At 41.3% G+C, this 27,263-nt stretch overlaps 1 protein-coding gene across 7 annotated transcripts; it reads right to left on the reverse strand.

Moving 5' to 3' along the window:
- Positions 1–313: 313 nt before the first annotated feature.
- On the reverse strand, positions 314–27,224 carry CILK1 (ciliogenesis associated kinase 1). 7 transcript variants are annotated; one of them, XM_032104634.1, is made up of 14 exons: positions 24,639–24,751; positions 20,963–21,145; positions 19,010–19,064; positions 17,358–17,479; positions 16,031–16,110; positions 13,616–13,748; positions 13,030–13,201; positions 12,301–12,468; positions 9,690–9,986; positions 8,440–8,630; positions 7,743–7,897; positions 6,240–6,371; positions 4,436–4,549; positions 314–3,970 (listed from the first exon to the last, which is right to left on the reverse strand). In XM_032104634.1, the coding sequence occupies exons 2-14, from the start codon at positions 21,061–21,063 to the stop codon at positions 3,816–3,818; spliced, it is 1,875 nt and encodes a 624-aa protein (XP_031960525.1). In that variant the 5' UTR covers positions 21,064–21,145; positions 24,639–24,751; the 3' UTR covers positions 314–3,815. The 7 variants fall into 7 exon arrangements, with proteins under 7 accessions (XP_031960525.1, XP_031960527.1, XP_031960520.1 ...); XM_032104636.1 differs by having other exon boundaries at positions 9,729–9,986; positions 20,963–21,224; XM_032104629.1 differs by having other exon boundaries at positions 20,963–21,224.
- Positions 27,225–27,263: the final 39 nt, after the last annotated feature.

Here is a 27,263-nt window from a genome sequence, read left to right on the forward strand (position 1 = left end):
GGGAGGGACCCACAACATTCTAGTTCAGCTGCCTGTCCTCCTGAAGTGTTATGCATGTTATAATTCAGTCTTGCAGGTAGTTTCAGAGGAGCTGACATCCAAGGAAGGACTCAGTGATGAGCTTTACATGGAGCTCACAGTATATTGCAGAAATTACATGCTTAGACTCGAATCATGTGGTCAGTGAATGTGCAGTGCCCCTCCAAGAAGGCTTATTAAAAAACTGAACCCCAACTACAAAAAAACAACCAAACAAAAGGCAAACTAAAGTGTTTTCATTAAAAACTGAATAAAAGAGCAGGTTAGTCAGTACTCCTTCAAGAATAACTTTATTCTGGGCAGGACATTTGACACAGAAGGAATGAAACAAGCATTTAGAATGTTTCTGAACGAAAACACTGAATAAACAAGAACCATTATTTTTCCCCTCAATGACAATTCTACCCCCTCCTTCCATATTAAATTCTAAAATGTTTTTTCAGTACGTTTTTGTCTTCACATTATGGAATATCCTGCTCACATCAACAGCCATATCAGATACAGGAACACATGGGAGTGGGTTTTCTGGCTTTTTTTTATTTTTTTTGGCTAACATCATGGCACTTACACACTACTTTTAGGAAAATCTGGATTACAGAGGTGAATGAATCCACTGTTAGACTCCTTTATTTCCAGTGGTCACTATTATTACATGTTATGCCTAAGCCTGAGAAAATGTAAACAGTACAATTCTAAAAACATTTTCCACAAAGATGCTGCTAAACATTGAAGCACAAGGTAGCAGGTTACATATCATAAATTCTCAGATATGCTGCTTGTCCAGATTTCAGTATATAAAGACCTCCATCTCTTCCATCTCTGTACTGCACAGAGACAGCATGGTTAAAATACATAAACCCACCTCTGTCCTGCTCAAAAAGAACTTTTCCAACTTCAGTAAGAATTTGCTTGAGTAAAGGATACAACCATTAAATATAGCTAATTTTCTGTCTCACTAAGTGAAAACTAGCAGTGATTTTGAGTGCAATATTATTAGCTTTTTTCCCCAAAATAAAAGGCTTTAACTTAGGAAAGGAGGAGATACAAAAAAAAAAAAAAAAAAAAAAAAAATTAAAAGTACAGCTTCTTTTTCTAATCTTTTTGATGGACTGACTAAAGCCTGAATGCTATAGTCAAAAAAATCACCGAAGGTCTGATAAAGGTTCAGAGATTACAGGCCAGGTTCAGATTCATCCTGTGTTACTTGAATCTCACAGAGTTGTCCCCCTTAGTGGAGAGACTCAGGTCTCTCCAGAGTGTTTGCATGTTCTCAAATGAGACAGATTTCGAGATGATTCTCACTCACCAGGGGTGAGTCACCTCACAACAAAGGAGCTCAACACTTAGGTATGATGAATCCAAGCCTCAGCCACCTGTTCTCATGACCTGTCTCCTTCCACTCCTAGGAACTAAGTGTACAGACCAGACTACTTTAATTGCCTACTTTGGTCTAGGGATACCAGAATAGGTTCAGGGTGCTCATTCTTAAAACAAATTACCCAGTGAGAAAATAAATTACATGGTATGTAGACATAAATACAGGTATTTATTTCCACCAAGAGAAACAACTATCTTTCCAGTTCTTGCACAAATATACATATTTCCCTTTCCACTTACCCATAGACACCTACCAGTGTGTGCTTTAGAAATTAAACGGCTGCTTTACTTGCCTGGTAAGCATTGGCATCACTGCTGTGGAAGCAGTTAGGTATGGTTTGGAGTGAGTACTTGCTATGCCCAGATAACAGAGCAGCAGGACACAGAAGATGTCTTTGGCATGTGTAAGTCTTACATGCACACTTTTGCTCCCTCTTTGTCTTGTACTGTCTCACTGTGGGCTGAGCCCATAAAAGCAAACAGCGACCAGTGCTCCTCGGCGTTCCCCCTGTAGCACTGAGCCAGCAGCCCACCTCGGGTGCAGATTCCTTGAAATCCCACATGTTCTCCATGGGAAGCACTGAAACGGCCAGAATCTGTTCTCAGTCCGGAGTCCACAGCAGCTGGCCCTTGTATGTGCCAGCAGATCCCACAGAGAGGATCTCATTGGCACACAAGCCCTTCAGTTCCTGTGAAAGGGCTGAGAGCTGAGAACTGCACCTGCTCTGATCCCTTCAGGCTGTGTTTAAATCTCATAAATAAACCATTTGCCTGAGCTGATCTCACAATGAGCTCAGAAAGATGAGCATTTCTGCACACTTCTGCAGGAAGATGCATTCTCTCAGAACACTTCAGCTTTGGCAGCACTGCTCCAGAACACAGCTACGGAAGGTGTTCTCCCACAGCACTGAACAGTTTTATCTTTCTTCTGTAGAAGGAGGTGCAGGAATAGACAAATGCTGACTCTGATCTAAATTAATATTCTGCTGATAGCTGGACTCTGGCACTCCTTTCCAGAGCAGAACTAAAGCAGATTATGGGGCTACTTTCTTTTCTCTCTAACTTGATATAAATCATTCTCTCTTATAAACTGAGTTAAACTGCTCTTCAAAGAACTGTATAAATTTCAGTGAAATCAACCACAGTTTTACAACATTTTCTTAACCGGATCACATTAAGATCCCATCTTTCCCTGCAGAGCCTCTGGGCCTAATTTATGGAAGTTGACATATTCTTCACATTGTAAATGAAGATGTATTGTGTGAAGAAGAACTGAGTATAAACATAAGCAAGCTTAGACTGACTTATTTCCTCTGGGTTGTTTTGGGGTTTTTTTTCCCTCTTAAGTGATTTAAAACAGCAGTGATTTAAAACAGTTGTGAAAACTAAGTCAGCTGCATAGATCTTGTTTCCTTAAACTCTGTTGCTGGCATATCATTAATATTTTGTTACTCTGAAACCAGTTTTATTAATTTTATTAATTTACTATTAATTGTTAATACAGTCTTTAATAGGTCTTCAGATCTTATATTCACAATGAAAGAAAAAGAAGAAACAGAATCTGCTTTTTCTCCTTAAAAATCATTGGAACATTTAAATGAATTTAACAGAGGTAGGTTCACATTCTATTTCATAGTGAACAATGCCAAAGAACAACTTTAAAGCAGGAAAAAGGAACACTCTGTCAGAAAATGGATCAAGAGAAGAATACCCTTCATCAAACAAGAGTCCTCAGATTTGGTAAATTTGGATTGCAGTCCAACAAAAAACCTTTTAAAAGGCAAAAATAAATTTAAAAAAAGGTGCCTCTCACTGACATTCAGCAGTCTCTCAGTGACTGTAAAGGAGAGTGTAGACTGTTAAGTCACTCCTCTGATGCCAGTACAAAGGCAAATGGTCGGTCATAAGACAACGGAAGTGTGGCATTGAGACATGGCATCACTGAAATTACACAGCCTCAATTAGCACATAAACTTTAGAAAATGTGTAATGAATGCTGCTTCCTCAGTACTTCTCCTTCACTGCAATATTGCACCACATATTTTTATCCATTTCTATCAAAAAGTTTAATCTAACAAAAAAGTTAATTTTTTTTAAAAGTTCATTATAAAAATTTGCTGTATAAAAATGCCAAATCCCCTAAGCCTTATATACAAAATGTATCACTTTTATGAAAATAATTGGACCCAAGTACATAACAAAACATTTTTATACAAAAACGTACAAGACTGCATTCAAATTAATGCAAATAAGTAAAAAAACCCTTCAAAAAAATGTCTCATTCATGGAAGATCTGCTTCTTTTAAAGGTACAGGTATATAAACCTATACATGTCTGAAATGGTCTCACGTTGGCCATTTCCTGGGAAGCACGCACTGGTCAGAGAGTATTTCCACAGGTCACCGGTGAGCGCCGTACTTTGCAGACCAGTCAACGCGCCCATGGATCGGCTCCGCGGCCGGCGGGAGAGGCATTAACCTCGGTGAGCTCTTGGTAGGTGAACTGAACGAGGGCCATCCAAGAAGGGGTCTGACTGACGTCAGAGAAGCAAAATCTAAAGGACAAAAAATACTGTGATATAAAGGTTCAGTGAACCCTGAACATCCACTGCATCCACACTGAACAACAACTGGATGCAGGTCCAGTTACTTCTTCAGGAAATAAGCCTCCTTTTTTAACAGTTTGCTGATGTGAAACAATAGTGCATCCAATCCCTAAAGACTCAGCAGACAAAGACTATTTACATCCCTGATTTGACAAGCGTGAATTCTGTGCCAGCTCTCACACCAACGTCTAGGTCCCATTGAAACAGGCTGTAGATAAACCCACATATTTAATAAACAAAAGTAAACATAAAGAAAATCCTTTGCCATATGAAGGAGAGGTTGCAAACAATACTTCCAGTCAGTCATATATTGACAAATAAAATAAAGCAAAGGTAAGCAGTTCAGTGCTGCATACATACAGCATTACTGGAGTACTGACCAAGGGACCAAGAGAACGCTGGTACTATACTTACCAGAAGATGGATCCACAACTGGTGCTAACTGAACCCTCTGCCCAGCAGAACCTACTTCCTTCTTCAGAAACGAAGGGACATAAGCACTCGTTAGACCACTTGATCCTATGGGCCCTGAAAGAAATGACAAGGAACATCTGAACACAGTGGATCCCCCATACTGTCAACAGATGACAAAGGTGTGCCCTGAGGGGTCATGTTCAAGACCAAGCCTGATCATGGACTGATCAAAACAAGAACTTAATTGAAGACACTAGAAATCCACAGCTCCTATATATACACCTGCATTTGGGAGACTGTCAGCATCAGACTGCATCACAGATGAATGGAAAACAGTTACAAATTATACCTGTCAGGGAGAATACATCTCAGCTTTTTCAAGGTTTCTCAAAGCTTCCAAAACTTAGCATTCAGTTGGAATTATCTTGTTTGACTTTCAGCAACTACGTGCTAAGAGTATATTGACTCTTGGTGTCTATGTGGTGAGTCTGGGGCTTTGGTACTACACAGAGCTCTTACTGAAGCCTGTGAGAGCACAACTTGAAAATCTGGTACAGAGTCACATTTCAAATTTTAAAAGCCAGTTACAAAACTTGTCCCTAAGATGAGCAGCTTTGACTGACCTGTAGGATAAGCCATAGATAGGGAACAAAACAGTCTAGAGTTATAGCACAGATGGACACTAAACAAGATATCATGCACAGACCATTGCACACATGCCTACGCTGTACTATTGCAGTGGCAAAGCCTATTGTGGGAAATGATGGTAATAAATAAAAAAGACAAAAAACTAATTACATTCTATGCTGCTACAAAAGAAGCAAAAACTTCTAGAAGAGCCAGGAAGGAGACATGCTACGTATATAAAGGTTCTCATGCAGTTTAGCTGTTTACAGTGTCCTCCCATCTTGAATCTTTAAAGAATGATTTTCTGATTAAATTACGTCCAAAATTTTAAGTTGGGTTGTTTTTTTTAACCTGAGCTTCTAGAGGTCCAAAATGTTTATTTGGGCCAAGATTCAACACAAACTTTGGCAATAAAATACTTTCTAAACAACATACAGAAAAGAAGTATGGCACTGCAGAACTGTATCACATGAAAACCTGAAGCCACAGTTTAGAGAGGAAATACACAGACAGAGTCTAGAAACATCAACATGTTTAAGTGTATCTGATAAAATCTAATGTAAAAATCTACAAATTAATTACTTCAACTCAAACAACAGTGATTAAATACCTGAAATACCAAATGCCAAAAAAAAACCTGAAGAAGAAAAATTGAGAAGTTTTGCTTTTTGTCTGAATTTTTAAAACTACAATTATTACATTATTTTAAACAACATCAATTAAAAGACATAATGATAGGTTTTCTTTGCTTTATTCATGTAAGAAGACTGGTGTGTATGGCTAGTTCAATTTATACCAGCTTCCTCCTGTGGTGACAGCCATTTATGCAGCCGGTGGACTGAAATGCTCTGGAAACCAGAAAATATGACTTAAAAAAAACTGAGGAGGGAAACTGAAAGCAAGATGAAATATTTCAGGTTGAACAGACCTAAGCTGTCCAGCCTTCTATGCGTGGGGTACTTCAGACTTGTGAGGATTCATTAGAAGATACGACTATGTTTCAGTTTAAGGCAGTCTCCCAAAGAAGAGTACTCATAACCAATTTTTACACAAAGACAGGGTAGCAGGTATCTTAGGAGCTGACAGTGTTTTGGGAATGGATCACTCCAACATACACCTGTGGGGAATTGCAGAGACATCACTTATCGTTTTTCAGAGTCTTAGCACACCTTCTTACCTGAATTCATCCTGTTGGTAGTACTTGCTCCCAAACCAGAAGTTTTCCCAGACAAACCAGAACTGGGCCAGGGATGAGATGGAGCAGACTCTTTGTTTGAAGTGGAGACTATGCTATTCCTTGTGCTTATTCCTATATTGCAAAAAATTCAAAGATTACTTCATTAAAATTCCTGTTGCCACACAGGCCTGCATGCATTCCACCTGATGCACAGTCTTAGAGCAGATGTCTGGTTCAACTTAACCAAAACCTCTCCCTTTCAGTAACTCTCTGGGTCGCTCCCCATCCTCTCATAATACAGGAATGCTGTAACTAGCCACAGGCCCTAATCTGCAAACATCACAATGTATGTAGTTCCACTAGCATCAATGGCTGCTTAGATCACAGGGCAGGATCCTTACATCAGGGCCACAAATATTCTCAAGTCACAGAAGGTGAACCTTGCTATGTACATGAAATCTACGCTTCCCATAAAAGCCTAACGGTGACAACATAACCTGAGAGACAATACTAGCAATTCCATTTCTCATAGTACTATACTCGTCTTTGGTGTCTCTACTGCAAGCACAGATTATGCCAACAGTTTGCAGTACAGTTCAGATGTCACCTGTTATTTGTATTTAACATAGAGCCCATATTTAAGCAGGGTACCTAACATTCAAGGACACACCCACAATTTATGATAAGGCTAAAGCAGACTTGGGATCAATGTGTTTTACAACCTCCTCTAGTAAAACAAGTTTTAGCTACCAAAACTCTACCTGAGAGACAATTTGAAAGTCAATTAATTGTTTCATGAAAAAAGACTGAGTTTGTTGCCATAATACCTTCTAGTTTACTTAATTCATTTTGAAACATTAGTACTACAAGTGAATGAATACTTAACACTACTTTTATGAATAGCCATTATGAGAAAGAATACACTTCAGCTCATTTTAAATACTAGCAGATATGCTGTCTGCCTCCTGTACTTCATCCTGCCCCAGCACTGGTCTCAGTATAGCAGAGGTTATCATGAAGACACAGGCATGTAATTCTCTATAGAGACATGGATCTGCATTTTACTTAACTCCAAACTACAGCAAAGCATATTCCCACTACTAGTTAGCCTGTTGTTCATGGTATTATACACCCATGAGGTAAATGCACGGCACTTTCTTTCCCAGTCTAGAAGACCAGTCTTATACTTGTTAGGGAGACAGGGAATAGTTTGGCACATATACAGACATCTTCTAACACACCTCCAAGTATAAAAGTATCCATCAGGAGAAGGAAGTACCAACAATCCTGTCCCCTCGTTTGTAAGCAGCACTTCTCAGTTGCTAGACTGCTAGAATGCAGTTTGTGTCATGGCCATCTACGTTAGCAAAGCTCTTTCTCTCCTCACGTTCTTTAAGCAGTAGCCCCCTTCCACAAGGTGCAAGGATAACAGCTAATGTACCAATGACTATTTCATACTGCTGTTGGAATTGCAGGAAGAAAAGGAAAGTATTTTTTACTAACCAGGTCGATACCTAGAATGGTTTAAGTAGTGTTGCTTTGCTGCAGAAACTCTCAGTGTGGGAGCATCCTGCTGCAAAAAGGTTGCATGGGAAGTTCGGGCACTGCTGCCAGAGCCTACAGCATCCGAAGGCTTCAGATTCAAAATGCTTTCAAATCTGTAATTCAAAAATTGGTACACATATTGGTACACATCCAATTCTTACAGCACATGTTTATTCACAACTGGCTTTCTCAACTCCATCCCATCTCCAGGAATCATTTACTTCTGTGTTTGCTACACTGTAAGCACACAGACAACAGGGAATATTATCAACCTGAAGTCATACAAGTGCCCCTGAAAATCACATTTGTACTTCTAGTTCCCTTATATACTGCTTTTAAAGTTTTTATAAATCACTCAGTAGGTTTCTCTCTTCTGTATACCATCCATGGAAACTGCAGCTTAGAGTTGTCCAAAACAGTTTATATGCATGGAGTATGTCAAAATAGTCCACATATAAAATCGAAAAGTATATGTTCAAAGATTAACTTGGGGAAACTTAAGCCCATTTTTTCAGTGGGGAAGAAAAAAAGAATACAAAATTGTATAGAAATACATTTCCAGATACAAAGAAAGCATGAAGAGCAACAGCACTAAGAAAGAGAAAAAGGCCAAAGAAATAGACCAAACAGCACAAGCACATAAGAAGCCCCTTACCTACAAAGAGTTTCATCATTCTGCCTCTTCTTGTTTTTCAAGTCCATTCTCATGATGCAAGATGTGAAATCAAGGTCTTCTAAGTCATCCCAGTCTTCAGAACTCTTAACTGTCCTGGGAAGATGTCCCCATCTTCGCCTAGGTTTTGGTTTAAGTTCACCATTTATATTCTCAGACCCAGCAGATGTTTTCTGTATGAAGATTGATAAGAAACAAACCCATGTGCTTAGGCCATAAATCAGGTGACAGGAACAAAGAGGATTTTTTTTTTCTCTATCTCAAAGAGTAATAGTGGTAATAGAGCTGTAACAACACAATCTTCATCTTCCATTAAATGTGCTAAGAACACAATCTGTAGCCTGCCGACATTATTACTTATCTTCTGCATTTCATCCTGTAATAAAGTGTCTTGAACTGACAAAAGAAGAAATTTCTTAAGTCTCAATTCCAGTTCTACTCATGTTTCAGTATGCACCTCCCAAACCATTACCTTATGCTCAATTTTTACTTCTAGACCCATGCTGGGAGTAAGAAACTGCATGAACGCTTATGTTTCCACAAGCCTGTGTCTAGACATTTTAAAAAAATTTATCTCTTGCAGGACAGCACAGGTACAAATTTGTGTCTCTTCAGCCGTTGAGGCTCAGCAGTACATTTTGACCTTGTGTGACACTGGCCAGTACAGACCCTACTTATGACTGATTCACACTGTCTGCTCTCGTCATCTATCTTATTAATCCAGTCTCCTTATCAGTCAACAAGAAGGGTACATTCTCATGCCGAAAGAACAATCTGTTGGTTTCCACGTTCAGTATGGAAGACCAAAGGGAATACTATTCCCAGTCAATAAATTGGATGCCATAAATGGATGAAGGCAATAGCCTCCTTTCCCTCATTTCCATACTATTTAGCTTAATACTTTTTTCTCTAGCATCAATCCCATTAATAGTTTGAACACCGTACATCCTTTTTACTCATATGAAATCAGTGTCATCCTGTAAGTGGTGCTTTTCAACAAAGGGAAGCACGAAATGGCTCTAAAATGAGAAACTGACTTGCTTGTTTTACAACAACGGGACTTAGATTTCAATAGAGTAAGTCCCAGTTTCTATCAGAAATTGTAACCATTTTTTATTCCCAGTCACGATCCTTTCAGTAAAGAACCTTAAAAGAGAACAAGGAAAAGAAACACAAGGAAAAAAATTAGGCAGTATATCAGAAAGTTTATCTTATGCTAGATGGACCTTTACCTGCTGAGGAACCTTATTGTGAATTGCAGGCAGACGAACCTGGTTAGACTTGTCCTCCTGTAAGTAGTTACCGTGCTCAGCCCCAGAGTTGTCTGTCTTACATGCGTACACCACGTGCTGGGAAGACTGACTTTGTTGAAAAGGCCTTGATGAAATTCGGGCATTAGGTTTCAGAGGGGGCTGTGCTGGGGGGACAGGCTTAATATGCAGAGATGATTTATTGTGCAGTTCCTTTTGTTTTCCCAGTTCCTGAATGCCCAGGGCATGCCCAACCTGGAAGTATGAGTATCGAAGTGCCTAAAAAGTAATATAGACATTAGGCTTAGAAACCCATAGTTTTTCATTTACCCCAATCCTGTGTGTCAATAAAAGTTTAATTTCCTTTTTTTCTGGGGTAGGAAACAGCAGAAGACCCATCTCTCAACACTAGATTCTAGTGAGCACAATCCACTTCAAAAAAATGCTACAATAGTAGAGAAATTTCAAGAGATACTGAGTTATCAAATCCTCTGTGGACTAGTACAGAAGGAAAGGTTCTGCAGAATTAAGATTTTTAACTAAGTATATGGCATCTAAAGGCATGTTTCATTACATGCTGTCTCTTCATGTGTGCATGTGCAAACACATCCCCCCCATCATTACAGATTCAGCCAGCAAAACTCAATGACCCCAAGAGACATCCCATGTCTTCCGTTCTCCATTCTCCAAGATGGAATGAAGTGAAAGAAATACAACCCTTATGAAAATTAGCCTCTATCTTTTCTGACAGACAAGTTAATAAAAGTACTCTTATCCTGCCTTAAAAGTAATTAAGGAGTTGTCTGTAAAGGAAATTAATCTGCCTATCTTGCTACTTCAAGCATACTCATCTTCCCAAAGACCTCTTACTGCAAAAAACTTCTAAAAGCTCAGATTCCTCACTCTATTTGTACTTTACTGTAAAACATTTGTTAATGCTCTTAATACTGTTACAGTCAGTATTTTTTTGTTTTTTGTTACCTTTGAGAGCTCTTAATCTATTTCACTTTTAAACTGTTTTAATTAGATTTCAAGCTTTTTATTGCAATTTGTACTGAAGGTCTAATTAAATCACAAAGGTACAGCTACAGCCCTTGAAGTCAAGTCAGATTTGAACCCAGAATCACATCTGTTTTCCAAAAGGTGCCCTGCTCATTTAATTGAGTACTATCCGAAACCAGTGGCTACCACCACCCATATGTGCAGTATGGATGACTTGGGCAATGCTTATGCACAGGATGTTGGAACATACCTGCAGTGCACTTGAGCTGTGGCTGCCCTGCAAAAGCTAGCCTTACCCAGGCAACATTGGGCTGGAGGAACAGAGAGCAAGGTGGACTGACAGCTGGCGGAAAGGCCAGGCCAAAGGGTGGTGGATCAATGGAACAAAGTCTTGGCTGGAGGCCAGGAAGTACCTGTCTTCCCCAGAGGTCATTATCAGGGCAAACACTGTTCAACGCCTCCATTAATGGCGTAGCTGGTGGTGCAGAGTGCACCCTCTGGAAGTCTGCTGATGACACGAGTGGAAGGAGGGGCTGACAGACCGGTTGGTTGAGCCGCCATCCTGTGGGACTTCTGCAAGCTGGTGAAATGGGCTGACAGGAACCTCATCAACTTAACAAGGGTAAATACCAAGTCCTGCACCTGGGAAGGAATAACCACATGCACCAGTACATGCTGGGGTCAACCACCTGGAAAGCAGCTTTGCAAGAAAGGTCCTGGTAGACACCAACTTGAACATGGATGATCTACCAAATACGCCCTTGCTGCAAATAAGACTAACTCCTGGGCTGCCTGAGCAGGAGTGTTCCCAGCAGGTCGAGAATGGTGATCCTTCCACTCTGCTCAGCACAGGTGAGGCCATGCCTGGACTGCTGTGTCCAGTTTTTGCCTCCCCAGCAGAAGAGAGAGATGGACATAATGGAGAGTCCAGCAAAGGGCCACAAAGGTGATTAAGGGACTGGAGCATCTCACATGTGAGGAAAGACAGCTGGGACTTCTCATCCTGGAGGAGAGAAGGTTCTTGAGGATCTTATCGAAGTATGCAAAAAAACAGAAGGGAAAGTGCAAAGAAGATGGAGTGAGTCTCTTTTCAGGGGTGCCCAGTGACAATGGGCACAAACTGAAACACAGGAAGCTCCCTCTGAACATCAAGAAACACTTTCTCACTCTGAGAATAACTGAGCACTGGCACAGGTTGCCTAAGGCAAGGTGGTTGAACCAGATTCCAGCCATTCTGTGGCGAACAGCAAAGAAAGAACAGCATCACAGCCTGCAGCCATACATCCTACCTTCTGCTATTCCTACCTACTCTGCTGCTATTCACAGTGACTGGGTTACACTTAATTCAAGTGTATTTGCATGCTGCAGTCACACCTTTGATCATCGAGCATATACCCCAAGCAGTTAATGTTTCATGCAAAAGACTGATGACACTCTCTTAATTACCCGCCTTTGTCTTGCAAATTGTTCTTGGATTCTCCTCTTCTCCCTTCTAAGAACTGCACCCCTGAGCAACTGCTAAATGACTGTTCCTTGCAGTAAAAGAAAAAAAATCACAAGCAGAAATGAGAAAAAGAAAACAAAATCAAACCTGAGTAGCTGTTGGCCGCTTTTTGGGGTCCCACTGAAGCATATCTCTCATGAGCTGCACTGCTTCACTGCTAGCATTAGGTATGAGAGTTTTTAGGTTGTTAGGTACACACTGAGGCCAGCGAAAATTCATGGAAGCTGAAAGTTGGTAGCCTTCAGGCCAGTCGTTCTGAAAGAATGAGATTTCCAAACACAAAAAAAGGTCAAGCTGTAAAGTATCAGTGCCTAAGCACTCTAGCACATATTTTACCAGTAACAGACTGTGTCCAACTTGCTCTGGACTTATATTGAAAATTTCACTAAAAATCTTCACCTCAAACCTCTGGTGAGAGGTGAGTCTTGCTGTACATCCAACAGAGTCAAGGGCACAAATGGAACCAGGAAATAGGAATCTCGCCATGATCCCAATTTTTAGCCTCTTAAACCATAGGTTTATACGCAATGTACAAGAGAAAATTTAATTCCCACCTAATGAAATCACAGTCTAAGGACCTAGTTTGCTGTTCAGGGATCTGTTTCTCCTCCTCTCTGTGTCAGCTTTTACAGCATAATTACATAATGTTTACTGCACAGAAAATAAGCTTTAATTTAGATTATTATATCTGAAATCAATACCATAAATTAGCAGTAAGGAGGAAAATTTATTATTTTTATGCTTACTGCTACTGTGTCATTGTGTATTGTAGAACAGCTCCAGGATTACTGCAGTATGGAACACCATTTCAGTTACCTTTTTTGGGGTCCCTAAGACTTGGCAAATTTTGAATATAGTATCAATTTCACTGGCGCCTGGGAAGAGAGGCCTCAGTGTGTAAACTTCTGCCATTATGCAACCAACAGCCCAAATATCTATTGGAGAACTGTAGCAGGTGGATCTCAAAAGGACTTCAGGAGCCCTGTACCTGTAACAAGAAAGAAAAGGAAACCCCAACAATCAACACAATTCAAACATACATGAAATAACTCACCTCTTCATTCTTTGCTATTAAGAGCAAACATCCTTTAAAAACCTCCTCTCCTGTACACAGACCTTTTCTTTTTTTGATTAAAACTACATAAGCTTCTGTAAACTCTCTTATACCTTCCTGACATGCAACAATCCTAGCATGTTCCCACCTGCCTTACCCCACTCCCTCTGTGCTCCTGCCATCTGTAAACTGTCTTGCACTAACTGAAGCTTTTCAAGTTATGGCAACTTTAAATAGAAGTTTCATAAGGAGGAGGCATTAAAAGTGGTATAACGATCAGCACAAATTCAGTACTGTACTGCTTTAAAGTGTCAAGTTCCTACAATGTAGCTGAGTACTAGCACTTACCATCTTGTGGATACATAATCTGTGTAAGGAGGTCGAGATCGGATTTCTCGGGCTAAGCCAAAATCTGCAATTTTCACAAGTTCTGGTCCCATGCAAAGCAGATTTTCAGGTTTCAAGTCCCTGTGGAAGAACCCTGAAATTCAAATGAAATATTGATGTGGATTGCAATGTCATAGCTGTATCCTTTACTTCCCAACTGGATTGTTTTATTTTAGTTCTTAGCATTGAAGCTGGAACAGCATCACACAGACGTCAAAGTCTTAAGTGAGCTGGTCAGTACAAGGTTGTACAGTTGGACTGTGAAAAACAGTACACACAAGTTGGCTATCTTGTAACAATTCAGAGCATTCAGTCAGACAGCTCCTTCAAGAAAGTGAGACTTCTCTACACCATTTTAATGCTAGCTTCATTCTAAATGGAAACTGCCCAATGAAGTTATTGATCAGTTACGTAACGTTATTTTAAACAATATATGAAAATGAGGGGGTTTTTGCATTTTGAACTTCTTTTTAAATCTCAGAACATAATCTGCAAGCACTCAGCTACTCATCATCCTGTAAGAAGATCTCAGTGTATTTTTTTAGTGCCCTCTGCATTCAGCAAGAACTGATCATGAAAGAATGTTTCGCAAGAGCTCCTTCAATACAAATGAGAGAAGAGGACTGGAGTATCACTGACTACTGTCTCTGAAATTTGCTTCCACCATTAGCCTGCAAATCTTGTCCTTATGCTTCTTTCTTGCAAGCATCTGAAACCACCATTCCTATCTACAGCTCCCTCTGTACTACCTTACTGAGCTCCTTTTCAGAGACTCCAATATGCTTACTTCTTCCATGGGTTGGAATATGCTCCCACAGAGAATGGACTAAACATTCACACAGGATGTGTCTATACTGTCCACCATAACTAGATTAGCTTTTGTTTGTTAGATTAATGTATAACAGCATTGAAGACATAGTGCTGTAGGTATCTGCTAACCAGGACACTGTATCCTTCCTAGGGATGTTGAGTTGACGTTCTGGTGCCAGCTTGAGCTACTGCCTCTCTATGGAATGTACTAGGCAGAGCAATCAAGGCTTTTCTTAGCATTTAGTGCTATCACGTCTGTATTTTGCTGCACAGACATGCACCAACAGAATGCTTGTGAGGCAATTTATTTCATGACAAACTTGTAAAAAGAGCAATCCGTTGTGTGCTCAAATATAAGAAGATGCTTAAGAGTTTGGATGGACAAAGAATGCAAAAAGTATACTTGACAAGCATTTCTATGCCATATAGGAGCAGAACAGAGAAATACAGAGAGGGCAAAAAAGTTCATGTGATTTTTTCCAAAACTGTTGCAGAGAGAATCTTGGGAGACCCACTCTTACACTGTGAGCCACAATACCATCACAATCATCCTGTCAGGCCTGCCAAACATTTCCAGGTGTTTTTAACTACAGATTTGCACCATCTTGGCAGAAGTGAAAGTCTAGTGTGGTAGCAGGTCAGTGAAAAAGACAGTTAGTTTTGACATAGAACTGTTCAGTCTTCACAGCTACAGTAAGTTAAATAGCAATAAAAGCTGTTCTGAAAGGCCGTGATCCATTTGACAATTTATTGAAAAAAGGTGGCTTAGAAAAATATTATGCAAAAATCTATCTTCACAGATTATACATGTCACTGCAACAGACTAGAATTTAGTTTGGTTTCAGATGAGTATCCAAAACCCATCAGAAGAGCAAATAAAGCCATTAGCTTGAAAATATTTTGGAAAACACAGTTTTCCTTATCAGAAGGGATAACCCAGAGAGCTCTCCAGCAACAGACCCTACAGTGCACCTAGCAGACAGAATTGCAGAGGTCACCAAAACATGGTGAGGAAGCTATAATTGAAATAAGGTGTTTGAGATTTTTTTTTTTTGTTAGTTAAGTGGGTCTTGTTACTACTGGCTCGTACATCAGCTTTAGCTTTTATCATTGTTGGAAAAATTAATTGGAAGCCCATGCAACAAAAGCTGTTTGTCACTCAGACTTTATTACTTTAAATGTGTCTTATAGAGAATGTGCATTTTATTCAGGTATCTGTGTGTACCTTGAGAAAAGAGTAATTTCTTCTTTATTCTCACTCTCAGGGGACCTCTAAATCTATCAGGAAATGTGTCCATTAACATCCAATGAGTTTGAGAGTGGCCAGCTGCCAGACTGAGAAAGTGGAAATCTACAGACAAGGAACTGAGCAAACCTCCAGACTGAAGTATTAGTCAACTATAAAATACAGGTATTTTCAGTAACCTGATCTCTCATATAGTGCTATTCTTTTGATCACTCCTTCTACTAAAGTTAGTAATGTAATTGCTAGTATATTCATCAAAAAACTTACACAAACATTATCTGGCTCTAATTTAGAATGCTTATAGCTAAAACGTAACTTACCATGCTTATGAATAAATGCAAGCCCTTGCAGGATCTGATACATAATATTCCTAACGGTAGACTCAGGGAACAGTTTGTTTCTGTGGAATAAAAGGGAATAAATAATTATTAATTATTAAATTCACACATCAGCTTATGCTTTCTAATGAACCAAAGATAAAAGGTAGAAACGACAATAAAGCTGCTAGTCAGCTTTTCATATTTGCCTATTATCTCTTTTAGTTACAGAAGAAATTCTTATCTCCTCTACAGTCCTTTGGCACAAAACTGGCAATTTAACTAAGAATTAAGCAAATAAACCACATTCTTAAAGGTTTGACTTACACAATGTCTAGCAAGTCCAAGGCCTAGCTAAACCATCGAGAATATGATGCACAGCATACTTTTAAAGACATCTGGGCTTTTTGTTTTCATAAGAAGGTAGGATATCATGCATTTCTAAGAAATTCCTAAAGATAATTGGTTATAGACTTGAATCATTTCTTCAAAGTTCATTATGTCATATAATTGAAAATCAGCACCCATACATATGTGCCAAATTAAGCTACAGTTTTATATACCTCTGCATGCACACTAAGTATTTTTATGCTTAAAAAGGTATTTAATGTAGCATTCACATATTGTAACAAAAACATTATTTTGTTAAATCAAGGAAGATTATTGTCATCTGCCAGGCTGATACCATGGTCTATAGAGAGAAACAATTCAAAGCAGGGAATGTTGCCCTCAGTTATCCTCTGGTGGATGTTATCATGGCCCAAAGGCTAAAATTAAGACTTTATTAATGCTCCAGCAAATATCAAAAAGCTAGATTTTATTAAGAATGCTGACGAATGAAACAGGCAGTCTTTGGTCATGTCAGCTCAAATTGCAAGGAAAAATAATTCCTGGAAGCAACCCAAAATTTGACACCTCTTGATTACTGTTCCAACTACTTTTTATTTATTCATTTATTTGAGGAAGCCATAAAAGAAGAGGTGGTGCTACCACTCTCTTATAAAAAAGCATGGTTGGAATACTTACATAGACAAAAGTTCTAGGTCCAATGCTTCCTCAGTGTGAGGGCTGTTACCCAGCTCCTATCTCTCAAAAGAGCACCCTACTCACCTGCCACACTAATCTGGGACAAGACACTGGAAACTCTCATTAGACTGGCCTGGATATGCTCAAAGGTGACAGCCATAGCTCCCACTACAGCCTGCAGCTTTAAGCCATAGTGATCTAAGCCTACAAATGATCCAAAGTCCTTTGAACAGTAACAGGGGTGTTAAAAGCACATTACAAAAGTAATTAATTTGTATCAGGAATGGGTGATGCTATTACATACCTCTCTTTCATTAACTGATAAAGATTTTCCTTCATGTATTCAAACACAAAATACAAATGATCATTTTCCCTGATAACTTCTTTCAGCTTTACCACATTGGCATGGTTTAATTTCTTCAAAGACTAGAAAGAGAAAATACAAACAGCATTTTACAAGGGTCTTAATATAGCGAAAAAAGAAAAAAAAAAAACCCAACTTACTTCAACTGTTGTTGAAGAATTAACTTCAAAAACTCTTTGGTGTCTTAAATAATCAGACAGCTCTGAGAACAAAGGCCAGATCTCCAAGTACTACCACATACATATACAGTCTATGTAGTAATTTAATGTGCTGGTCATTCAAAAGCCAGCTATCTGCTATCACTGTAAGCACCAAAACAATTGCATTTTCTCTGTAAGTAACTTTTTAATGGCAGAATTCACATCCTTCTTGCACCTGCACTGGTAACAGTCAGGTCAGAGTCAGGACTAAAAACAACCCTGGAAAGCCTTCCTTGGTACTGTGGATTAACCTCTGTGGGCAGCTGAGCTTGTTCAGCCCTCCAAGCGGGATGGGGAAAATAAATCAGAAGGGCAGAAAGTGAGACAACTCATAGGCCGAGATACAGAGTTTAAAAGCCAAGCATGCAAGCAAAATACAAAATTCATTCATTGCTTCCCACGGGCAGGCAGGTGTTCAGGCACCTCCAGTACAGCAGGGCTCCACCACATATAATGGTAACTTGGGAAATCAAATGCCATCACTCTGAAGGTCTCCTGCTTCCTCCTCCTTCCCCCAACTTTTGTTGCTCAGCACAATGTCACATGGGACGTCCCTTCAGTTAGCTGGGGTCAGCTGTCCTGGCTATGTCCCCTCCCAGCCTTCTGTCCACCTTCAGCCTACTCACTGACAGGGAAGCATGAAAGACAGAGAAGGCCTGAGGTTGTGAAAGGACTGCTCAACAAAAACTAACACATGCCTGTGTTGTCAGGACTGTTTTGGTCAGAAATCCAAAACACAGACTCAGAGAAGCTGCTATGAAGAAAAGTAACTCTACCCCAGCCAAAACTAGCATATTTGGGTCTTCCTTCTTTACATACACTTCCTTGGGTATCTTTTTTTTAGATTTTTAGTGTATTCGACCTTAATTTTTACATGGTACTGTAATAAAATGACCTAGATTTTCTGCATGTTTTTGGTGCTGAGCATAAATTAAGGAGGTCCTTAAAGCGTACCCCCAATGTTTCACTGGCATCAGAATTTCATGCTAAATGTCTGCCCCCAAGCCAACTACAGAGAAACAACTGCATGTACAAAAGTTAATGCTGCGCAAAGGGCGTGTGTTCTAAAGCTCTGAAAAACAAACACCAATCAGCTCCAGGTGTTGTGACAGGAAAGCTCTCACTCACACACTCCCCCCCTCCACCGCAAGGCGGAAGCAGCTCTCTACAATCAAATGATTTTTTGCAAGACTACAGAATTTCAATAAGCATTTTCCTAAGACTACAGACACTCCCTTCCAATGCAGAGTCAGGAAATAGAACTGTAATGTCATATGCCACAGCTCACACTGGGAGTAGTTTTTCACGGAAGAGTTGTAAAGAATTTGATGTAACCCCAGAACATGACAGTGATCGTCTAAACTGAAGTCAACCACTGAAGAAAACAAGTACCTTAACCTCCCGAAGGTTCATGCATTCCTCCCAGGAATAAAACTTTCTCTTCATTCTACAAAAGTAGAGGGGAAAATAATGACTAATGCATTGAAAACATCAACTGTTCTTAGAACCAAAAGTCTCACTGCATCATAACAATTCAGTTCTTCCATCAAAATAGAAGATGTTAGTTCCTTTGTCAAAAATCTTTCCATCTCTAGACAAGGTACACTCACACAGAATTACCAGAATACACACTCAAATAGAATTACACTCAAATAATAATTACTATTACATGGGAGTGCACTCTTCTGTGTATATATATATATATATATTATATATATATATATCTTGCTGAAAATAATTCAGAGCCTTCAACAAGCCTAGGCATGCTAATTTTCTTTCTGGTATAACAATGTGGTGGAGTAGAGTCTGTAAAAGGAACAAGGGTAGTTTTGACAATTATGAACAACTCAGAGGAAGGTTTTGAAACAAATTAAATGAAGATCCAATCACTTCTCTGGGTCTCCAATTCTATTATATTCTCCTTACTCCTCTTCTCTATATTTTGATTTCTCTGGAATTTTAGTATCTTGCTGTATTTCCACGTTTTCCTTTGTCCACTGCTCCCTATGTTTCTCCTTCCCTTGCAAGGTGCATCTATCATGCCAACTACTTGTCAAATTCTGCTTTTCCCTTCAAGCTTATAAGCGACTCTGCTCTAACAGAAACAAACTGCATGGCAGTTTTCTCCTAAGCCAGAATATAACCCTGAACACATTATTTTTGTGTGCTCATACACATTTTGATTACCACTCAGTTCTTTGAGATGTAACTCTATGCTTTAGGACCAATAGGATGAAGGCTCACACACACATGCACACAGAAGATCACAGATTAAGACTTACAAAAATACTCAACTGTGTAGAGTCTGGATTTCAGAGGGAGTTAGGCACTCTCTGAAGATATGAGCCTTTGCCTTTAATGATAATTCAGTATTACATATTATTGTAGCAAGTTTCCAGTTTGAAATCAGCTCTTACAATTAGAGTAGTTTTAAGAACTACAAACCCTTCATGTCATAAAGGGGTCGGGGTTATTTTTTTCTGAGCAGTGTTTTTGCAGTTACTGTCTTGTGCACTCAGTTACCAGGCCACTTCTGTTTTTAATAAAGGACTGGCATTAACGTGTAAGCTAAGAGAATGCTTCCAGCTTGTTCTGATTTTTCTGAGTTTCTCCCATACTGCAAACTGAAAATCAAAGGTGCCTCTAGCAAGGTCTGATACAGGCAAAATACCCTCAGCATAGAGGATTTAGAAAGTTGATAAAGCCAGCTATTGACTGCTCATACAAAACACCATTGTACTGAAAGCTTTTTTGACAAGTCTGTCCCTGGGTCTTGGTTGGTATTTCAGGAAGGTGCCTGCAATGCTTTACAGCTGTTTCTTACCATAGCTAGGACAAATAAGCCATTTACAAACTAAGGTCACTGCCGAAGCAGCAGACAAAAATCAAATTAATTTCTCAAGGAAAATCTTAAGCTGGAAAGACCAATATGCAATAGCATAAAAGATACAGATAATGGACAATGACATAAATTGTGTTAATTATCACTGCAGTACTATTATTACATTGAAAATTAGACTACAAAATATATGCTCCATGTAAGCAGCAGCGAAAGGGCTGTAGATTTCATAGCAGCACTGCAGAATACTCTAATACATACCACGTTTGACTGCACATAGCTGCAGAGTGCTGTTATGATAAGCCTTTGTATCTCACCCTCTTTATCTCCTGCTGAGGCCTTGGAGGATACAAGGAACTTGAGTTTTTCACGTGGCCCCAATACAACTCCATACAAAAAAGTGGCATGAAATGTGAAGTACTCAAACCAGCATGACCAAGTTGATGCAGACCTAGAAAAGAAAAACCTGGACTATCCGTTGTTAAGTAATGTATGAAAACACTTACTTTTTAATGGCTATTAGCTCTCCAGATTCAATGCTTCTCCCTAGGAGAACAGAGCCGTAGGTCCCATCACCAAGCTGTCTGATAGTTTTGTACCTATTCATGATGAGGATACTTTAGCTGCAAGTGCATTTCAGTCCTTAGCATTTCTTGTGTTTTTTCTCCTCCGAGCGTAACCAGTTCTTTCTGTGGCAGCATAAATATAGAGCACTCAGGACAGTGTGAACAGTTGCAGGAATCATGTTTTCAAGACTTAGCCTTTGGTCTGAAAGCACAGAACACAATCCATTTGATTTCTGTACCCTTCTGAGATTGCTTGTTTGCAGATTCCACTCTCCTCTAGGAGGACAGTCCTCATCAGCCATACACAAACACTCGTCTTGGTCTCTCACCAGAGAGGGCCAGCCTGTATCTGGATGTAACTCGGTATGTTCCCCAAAGCCACTCTTATGCTAAAGCTAAAGGTACCTTACAGCAAGCTTGCAGACAGCCCTGATGGGAGACACTATTGCTTAAATCAGAGGACAAAATCTCATGGCCTGGAGAAAACAGTCTGGTAACAGAAAAAATGAAGCTTTACAATGCAATAGGAGAGGATCTGTCCTAGTCAAATTATTAGACATGTAAGTTACCATCTTACAAGTCACACTGCCATCAGTTAAACCAATATCCTGAATTTCCATAAGATCCTATGTGAGAGAGCACAGCCATATGCATTCCCTTAAAGTGTTCAGAGGAAGAATATTACATTCATGTCAGGTAAGAATAAATTATTTTACTACAGTAACTCTAAGCATGAATCAGTTTCTAGAAGTAGCAGCTACATCAGATTATCTACCTGATCTTTTGCTGTGACACTGTATGAACAAAATGATCATAGAATGGTTTGGGTTGGAAGGGACCTTAAAAACCTTCTAGTTCCAACCCCTGTGCCATGGGCAGAGACACCTTCCAGTACCCAGGTTGCTCAAAGCCTGACCCAGTCTGGCCTTGAATCCTTCCAGGGATGAGGCATCCACAGAATCTCTGCTAGATAACAAAGCAAAAAACTTCTTATTTCTAGTTTAATGTAATTGTTGCTGGTATTTCCTCCACTACAGTTTAGAAAAAATGTAATCTATTCTTTGTAAACTAACCATACATTTGAAATAAAACAGAATTCCCCTGCAAGGAAGGTTTGGTCCCTACGTTCTCTTATTCTCCACCTCTTAAAAAGACAGCAATACTCATGGCTTGTGACTTTTGCATTCTGTAACATGTATTTTAACTACATTTTCACAATTTTTTTTGGTAGTAGCCTTATATCTCCCGTATTTCACAAAGCTGTATTATGATTTTAGAAGTAATGGGATTATATTACTAGAACTCTGAACTGACATCATTGCAGAGCCACAATCCAGTAGATTCAAGATGTTGTGAACATCCTTTATTTTCCATCTTCTAAGCCTACTAGTCCTACTAATACTGATACAGGAACAAAGATCAGGAAATATGAAGTTAACATACCTTTTGACAATTTACCCATTGAGTAGCATGTCTCTAAACCTATCTCAGACACTGGGTAGTGTCTCAGACAGGCAGGAGGAACTACCCTCTAGCAGTACCTGTTTCTCTCCACACACTACTACAGAGAACCAGAACCGAGCACCTTACATTAGAGACCTAATTCCATATTTTGTACTACTTGCCAAGGAACACAGAGCCTGTCTGTAACAACAGCAGTTTGGAGTACCAGTTCCTTTTTGGCTGGTTTTCAGGCTGTGCACCTGAATGGCATAAAGCTATGTTCAATGATCTGCATCCAGGTTAAAAAGCTTTAAGCTGGTTACTCCAGCTGGTCAGTGACTGGATGGCAACTCAGAAGCTTTTATTCAGATCCTTGGCAACAAAATTTCAAACACCAACAAATCCTTGCATGTTCTTTTAGTCTGAAAATCTAAAATTTATTAATATTCAAACAATTTTATACAGTATTTCAAATCAACACAGATGGGACTTGTGGACTTTTCAGCACATACTGCCCTAACAACAGAGTTCTGAAACTGTGATCCTAACAGATGTGATGTCTTACAATTCACAGACTCCTATGCTGTCCCTGACTCACCATTCACATATCCCTTTCAGGGAACTGTGACTGAAGAGTGGAGGAGCACCCTTGCTTCATGTTTGATAACCACAGCAAAACTAAAGATGTGTAACACTACTAGCAATAATCACCAGTAGCTGGATAGATTGTTTATCTGATGTCTCTTGAGCAGATGAAGTGGTGAACCTAACTGCTTATTCCTTGCTGAGGATACTAATTTAAGTCCCTCTCCTTTCCACAGCCACCAATTTTCACAAAACTTGTATGAAATTATCTTTGCAATTCCAGCTCTGGTGTCAAATGTGACCAAACTAGACTAATCGAAATATTTTTGAGGAATAAAGCTGAGCAGAGCAAAAAAAAAAACCAAACAAAAAACCCCAAACAAACAAAACCAACAAACCCCAAGAAAACCAAAAACAAAAACCCCCAAATACAAAACCAAACAAACAAAAAAACTAAACACAAAAAAACCACCCACACCCAAATCAAACAAAAAAACAAACAAAAACAAAAACAAAAAAAAAACCAAACAAAAAAACCCCCAAACCAGTCAGAAAACAGAGATTTCAGTGAGGAATGCATGTTAAAAAACAGTCCAGGATGCACAGAAGTTACCCCAGCTCCTATGGAAGCAAAAACCCACCTGTATGAAAACCCACTGACCAAACCCTAAATAAAAGTCTTCTCTGGGTAACTCAATCAGCACCATTTCTTCTTGGACTTCATAGTGAAGTTGTTTTTAAAAATCTGCTTTACTTGGCCTTCAACTGCTTTGCCTGAGTCCCACTGAAATCACTGAAAAGAGCATGAGTCTCCGACAAGCAGTCTGCAGACCTACAACATGCATAATCTAATTTAAAAGTACTATCTACACCAATTCACATCGTTAGAGGATGCAAATATAAACTGCAAAAATATCTTGAAGTAAAAGGTGCGTTGATACTAAAAGTAAAATGTAAACCCCTTATTTTCACCATATTGTAACACCGTGTTCAGACTCTACCTTACCTGTAACTTTTTACCCGCAGAAATCAACCAGTAATGCGCCTTTAACAGCAAGCTTAATTTAATGCATCGAGACTACTTTCTGACTAAGTACAACTCAAACCTACTATTTAGCTTATGAACCCTTTAAATATGTATCCACTCCTGTTTGAAGGGCTGAAGCGCCGAGAACTGAAAGCGAAACTGGCTCACTCTGCCACAGCTGAGAAACGCAGACAGTAAACAATCAGCATGTGCCTTTTTAAACTTGTGCTGTGCTCCGGCAATTACTCGAAGGTATTACTAGTAGGAAGCGCTGAGAAAGGCGCGGTCCAAAGCCGTGGGTGTCCATGGGTGCGGTCCCAGCGGCTGCCGAGTTTGTTACAGAGGGCTCTGGGGGTGCCCCGTGAGCCGCGCACCACGGCAGGGACAGATGTGATGGCGGGTTCGCCACTCAGGCCGAGTCCCAGCCCCCGCCCGGCCTCCGCGCTGCGGCGGCGCCCGATCCCAGCCACGGTCGCTGTACACTCGAGTGCCCCCGCTCCCGTTCCTCGCTGTACCGGAACGCGGGTCCCCCGGCCCGTGCCCGTGCCCGGCGGGACTCACCACGGACGCGTCTCCCCGCTCCGGCACGGCCTGGGGAGAGGCCCGGAATGGCGACGCCGCGGCCCCGCCGCCCCGCGGAGCAGCTGCGGCCCAGGGCGGCCCCGCGCGGGCCTCGCTCGGCCCATGGCGCGGCCCCGGCCCCCGCCCCGCCCCGGCCCCCGGCACCCCCGGCCCGGCCCGGCCCGCCGGGGCTCCCCGCGGGGGGACAGCGCCCCACGACTGCGGCCGAGGGCGCCGGGCCGGCCCCCCCGCAGAGGGGGCGCTGAGCTGGGTTTTAACGAAAAAAAACCAAAAACCAAACCATCTCTGGAGCATCTCTCTTATGAGACTGTGGGAGCTGGGCCTATTCAGTCTGCAGAAGACTGGGAGGAAATTTCGTTAATGCGTGTAAGTATCTCAAAGGTGGGTGCCAGGATGATGGTGCCAGACTCTTTCAGTGGTGCCCCGTGACAGGACAAGGAGCAATGGCCATAAACTAAAACACATGAAGTTCCATTAACCGTGAGGAAGAACTTCTTTACATTGAGGGTGGCAGAGCACTGGAACAGGCTGCCCAGGGAGGTTGTGGAGTCTCCCTCTCCAGAGACATTCAAAACCCACCTGGATGTATTCCTGTGTAACCTGCTCTAGGTGACCCTGCCTTGGCAAGGGGGTTGGTCTAGATGACCTCCAGAGGTCCTTACCAACCCTCACAGTTCTGTGATTCTGTGAAAACAAAACCCAGCCGAACAAACAAAAACCCCACAACGGTGATGGGCCTCTCCCACATCGTAGAGAAGAATTTAAACAAGACTAGAATGCAGAAATACTAAATTGTGAACAAATGGGAAGAATATCGACATCTTAAGTGCTGCTAGAGAGGCCTGTACCTTCCTCATACAAGCAGCAGCAGCTCACCCTGGCTCTGACAGGCTCAGCCTAAGACATACCAGGAATGGCAGAAAAACAAAAACAAGGAACAAAAAATTGTTCAAGAACAATTGATTATGAGGACTGTAATAGCGATTCAGAAAGTCTCCACTTCTTTTTACACTTTATCGCTTAGGTTTTAAAGGTAAAGCATAGAGTTAATTCCCAGGGTATGGAAAGACAGGATGAGCTGGTGCTGTACTTCAGGAGTACAGGGTGGGACAAGACATTCATTTGCTAAAACAGGTGTGGGGAAAAACAAAGCTCTGGGTGCCTCTCTCCAACCCATCTAGTCAGAGGCTAATCTTTACATTTACATGAATATATAATAAAGACTCAAATTCCCTCCAATAGACAGGCATGATTCTCAGTGAAGCCAGGAGGAGCAGTGTACACTTACATGAGACTTCTGCTTTAAGCCACCTGTATTACATCCCATGTGCATAACCACATATTACCACTCAGCCCAGTGATAGTCATTGGACGCCGTTTTTCTGTTGTTAGAGGCAAGGCTTTTTCATTCCCAAAAGAATCATAGAATTATTTGGATTGGAAATTACCTTAAAAATCATCTAGTTTCAAGCCCCCTGCCATGGGCAGGGGCACTTCCTGCTAAACCAGGTTGCTCAGACTCCCATCCAAACTGGCCTTGAACACTGCCAGGGATGGGGTGCTCCATAGCTTCTCAGGGCAACCTGTGCCAGTGCCTCACCGCCCTCACAGTAAAGAATTTTTTACTAATATCTAATGTTTAATATCTAAGAAGAGACAGGCAGGAGAAAAGCAGCTTTGACTCCAACTCCAAACAAGAAGCAGCACTAATGGTAACTAGTTGTAGCCATGAGCACCCCATATCAAAACCTCAAGTGGTCATGCTTTGTCATCTCCACTGCTCACACCGGGCCGACCAGCACGCCAGCAGCACCCAGTCCTTGCTGCTCCGCACCACCTCCGGCTGCCCGCCCAGGGATCGGCGCCCGGCGTGTCGGGCAGCTCCCTTGCCTCTCACGCTCTCCTCTCCACAGAGCAGCTCTACAGTCACCTGGATCTGAAACGCACTGCTGACGCCGGCTCCCACAGCCCTTGCATTCCCATTTCCTGCTCCCGCTGCCCGGGCCTGAGCGCTCACCTACCCCTCCAGAGAAGACACACGCCGCCTCCTCCTCCTCCTCCTGAAAACGCTCAGGGCAGTAGACATGCACAAAGGTTCACCGATCCATACACGTGGTTTTCTTCTGGAACAAAAAGACTGTGACACGCTTAAAAAAATAGGTTTAGTCCAATTTTAGAAAACCTGACGAGGCGTGTGCTGACAGCAGGTGATAACTGCGCTCACTGAACTGGACGGGCAAATGACCAGGGCCACGAGATTCAATGGCCTCGGCACCGCTGTTATCTCCGCAGCCGCGGCACTGAGCGCTCTCCCGTTACCCGTCGACAATTCGCCTGTGCCAGATCCCGGCCTGACCACAGTCACAGCGGAAATCGCGGCTCCCGGACATCACCGCTTTACCTCGGCTCCCGCCCCTGCGATCCCTCTTGCCGGGATTTCCATTCGCGGAGACTACAATTCCCGGCAGCCTTTGCTCCGCAACCCTTCCCGTGGTATGCCGCCGCGGACTACGCTCCCCAGCAGGCCTTGCGCCGCTCCCCCGCGGGCGGCAGAGGCGGCGCGGACCGCGGTGCGTACTGGGACAGGGAGTCTGTGCGGTCTCG

Source organism: Corvus moneduloides, chromosome 3 (genome assembly GCF_009650955.1).
Source record: "Corvus moneduloides isolate bCorMon1 chromosome 3, bCorMon1.pri, whole genome shotgun sequence".
NCBI classification, from domain to species: domain Eukaryota; kingdom Metazoa; phylum Chordata; class Aves; order Passeriformes; family Corvidae; genus Corvus; species Corvus moneduloides.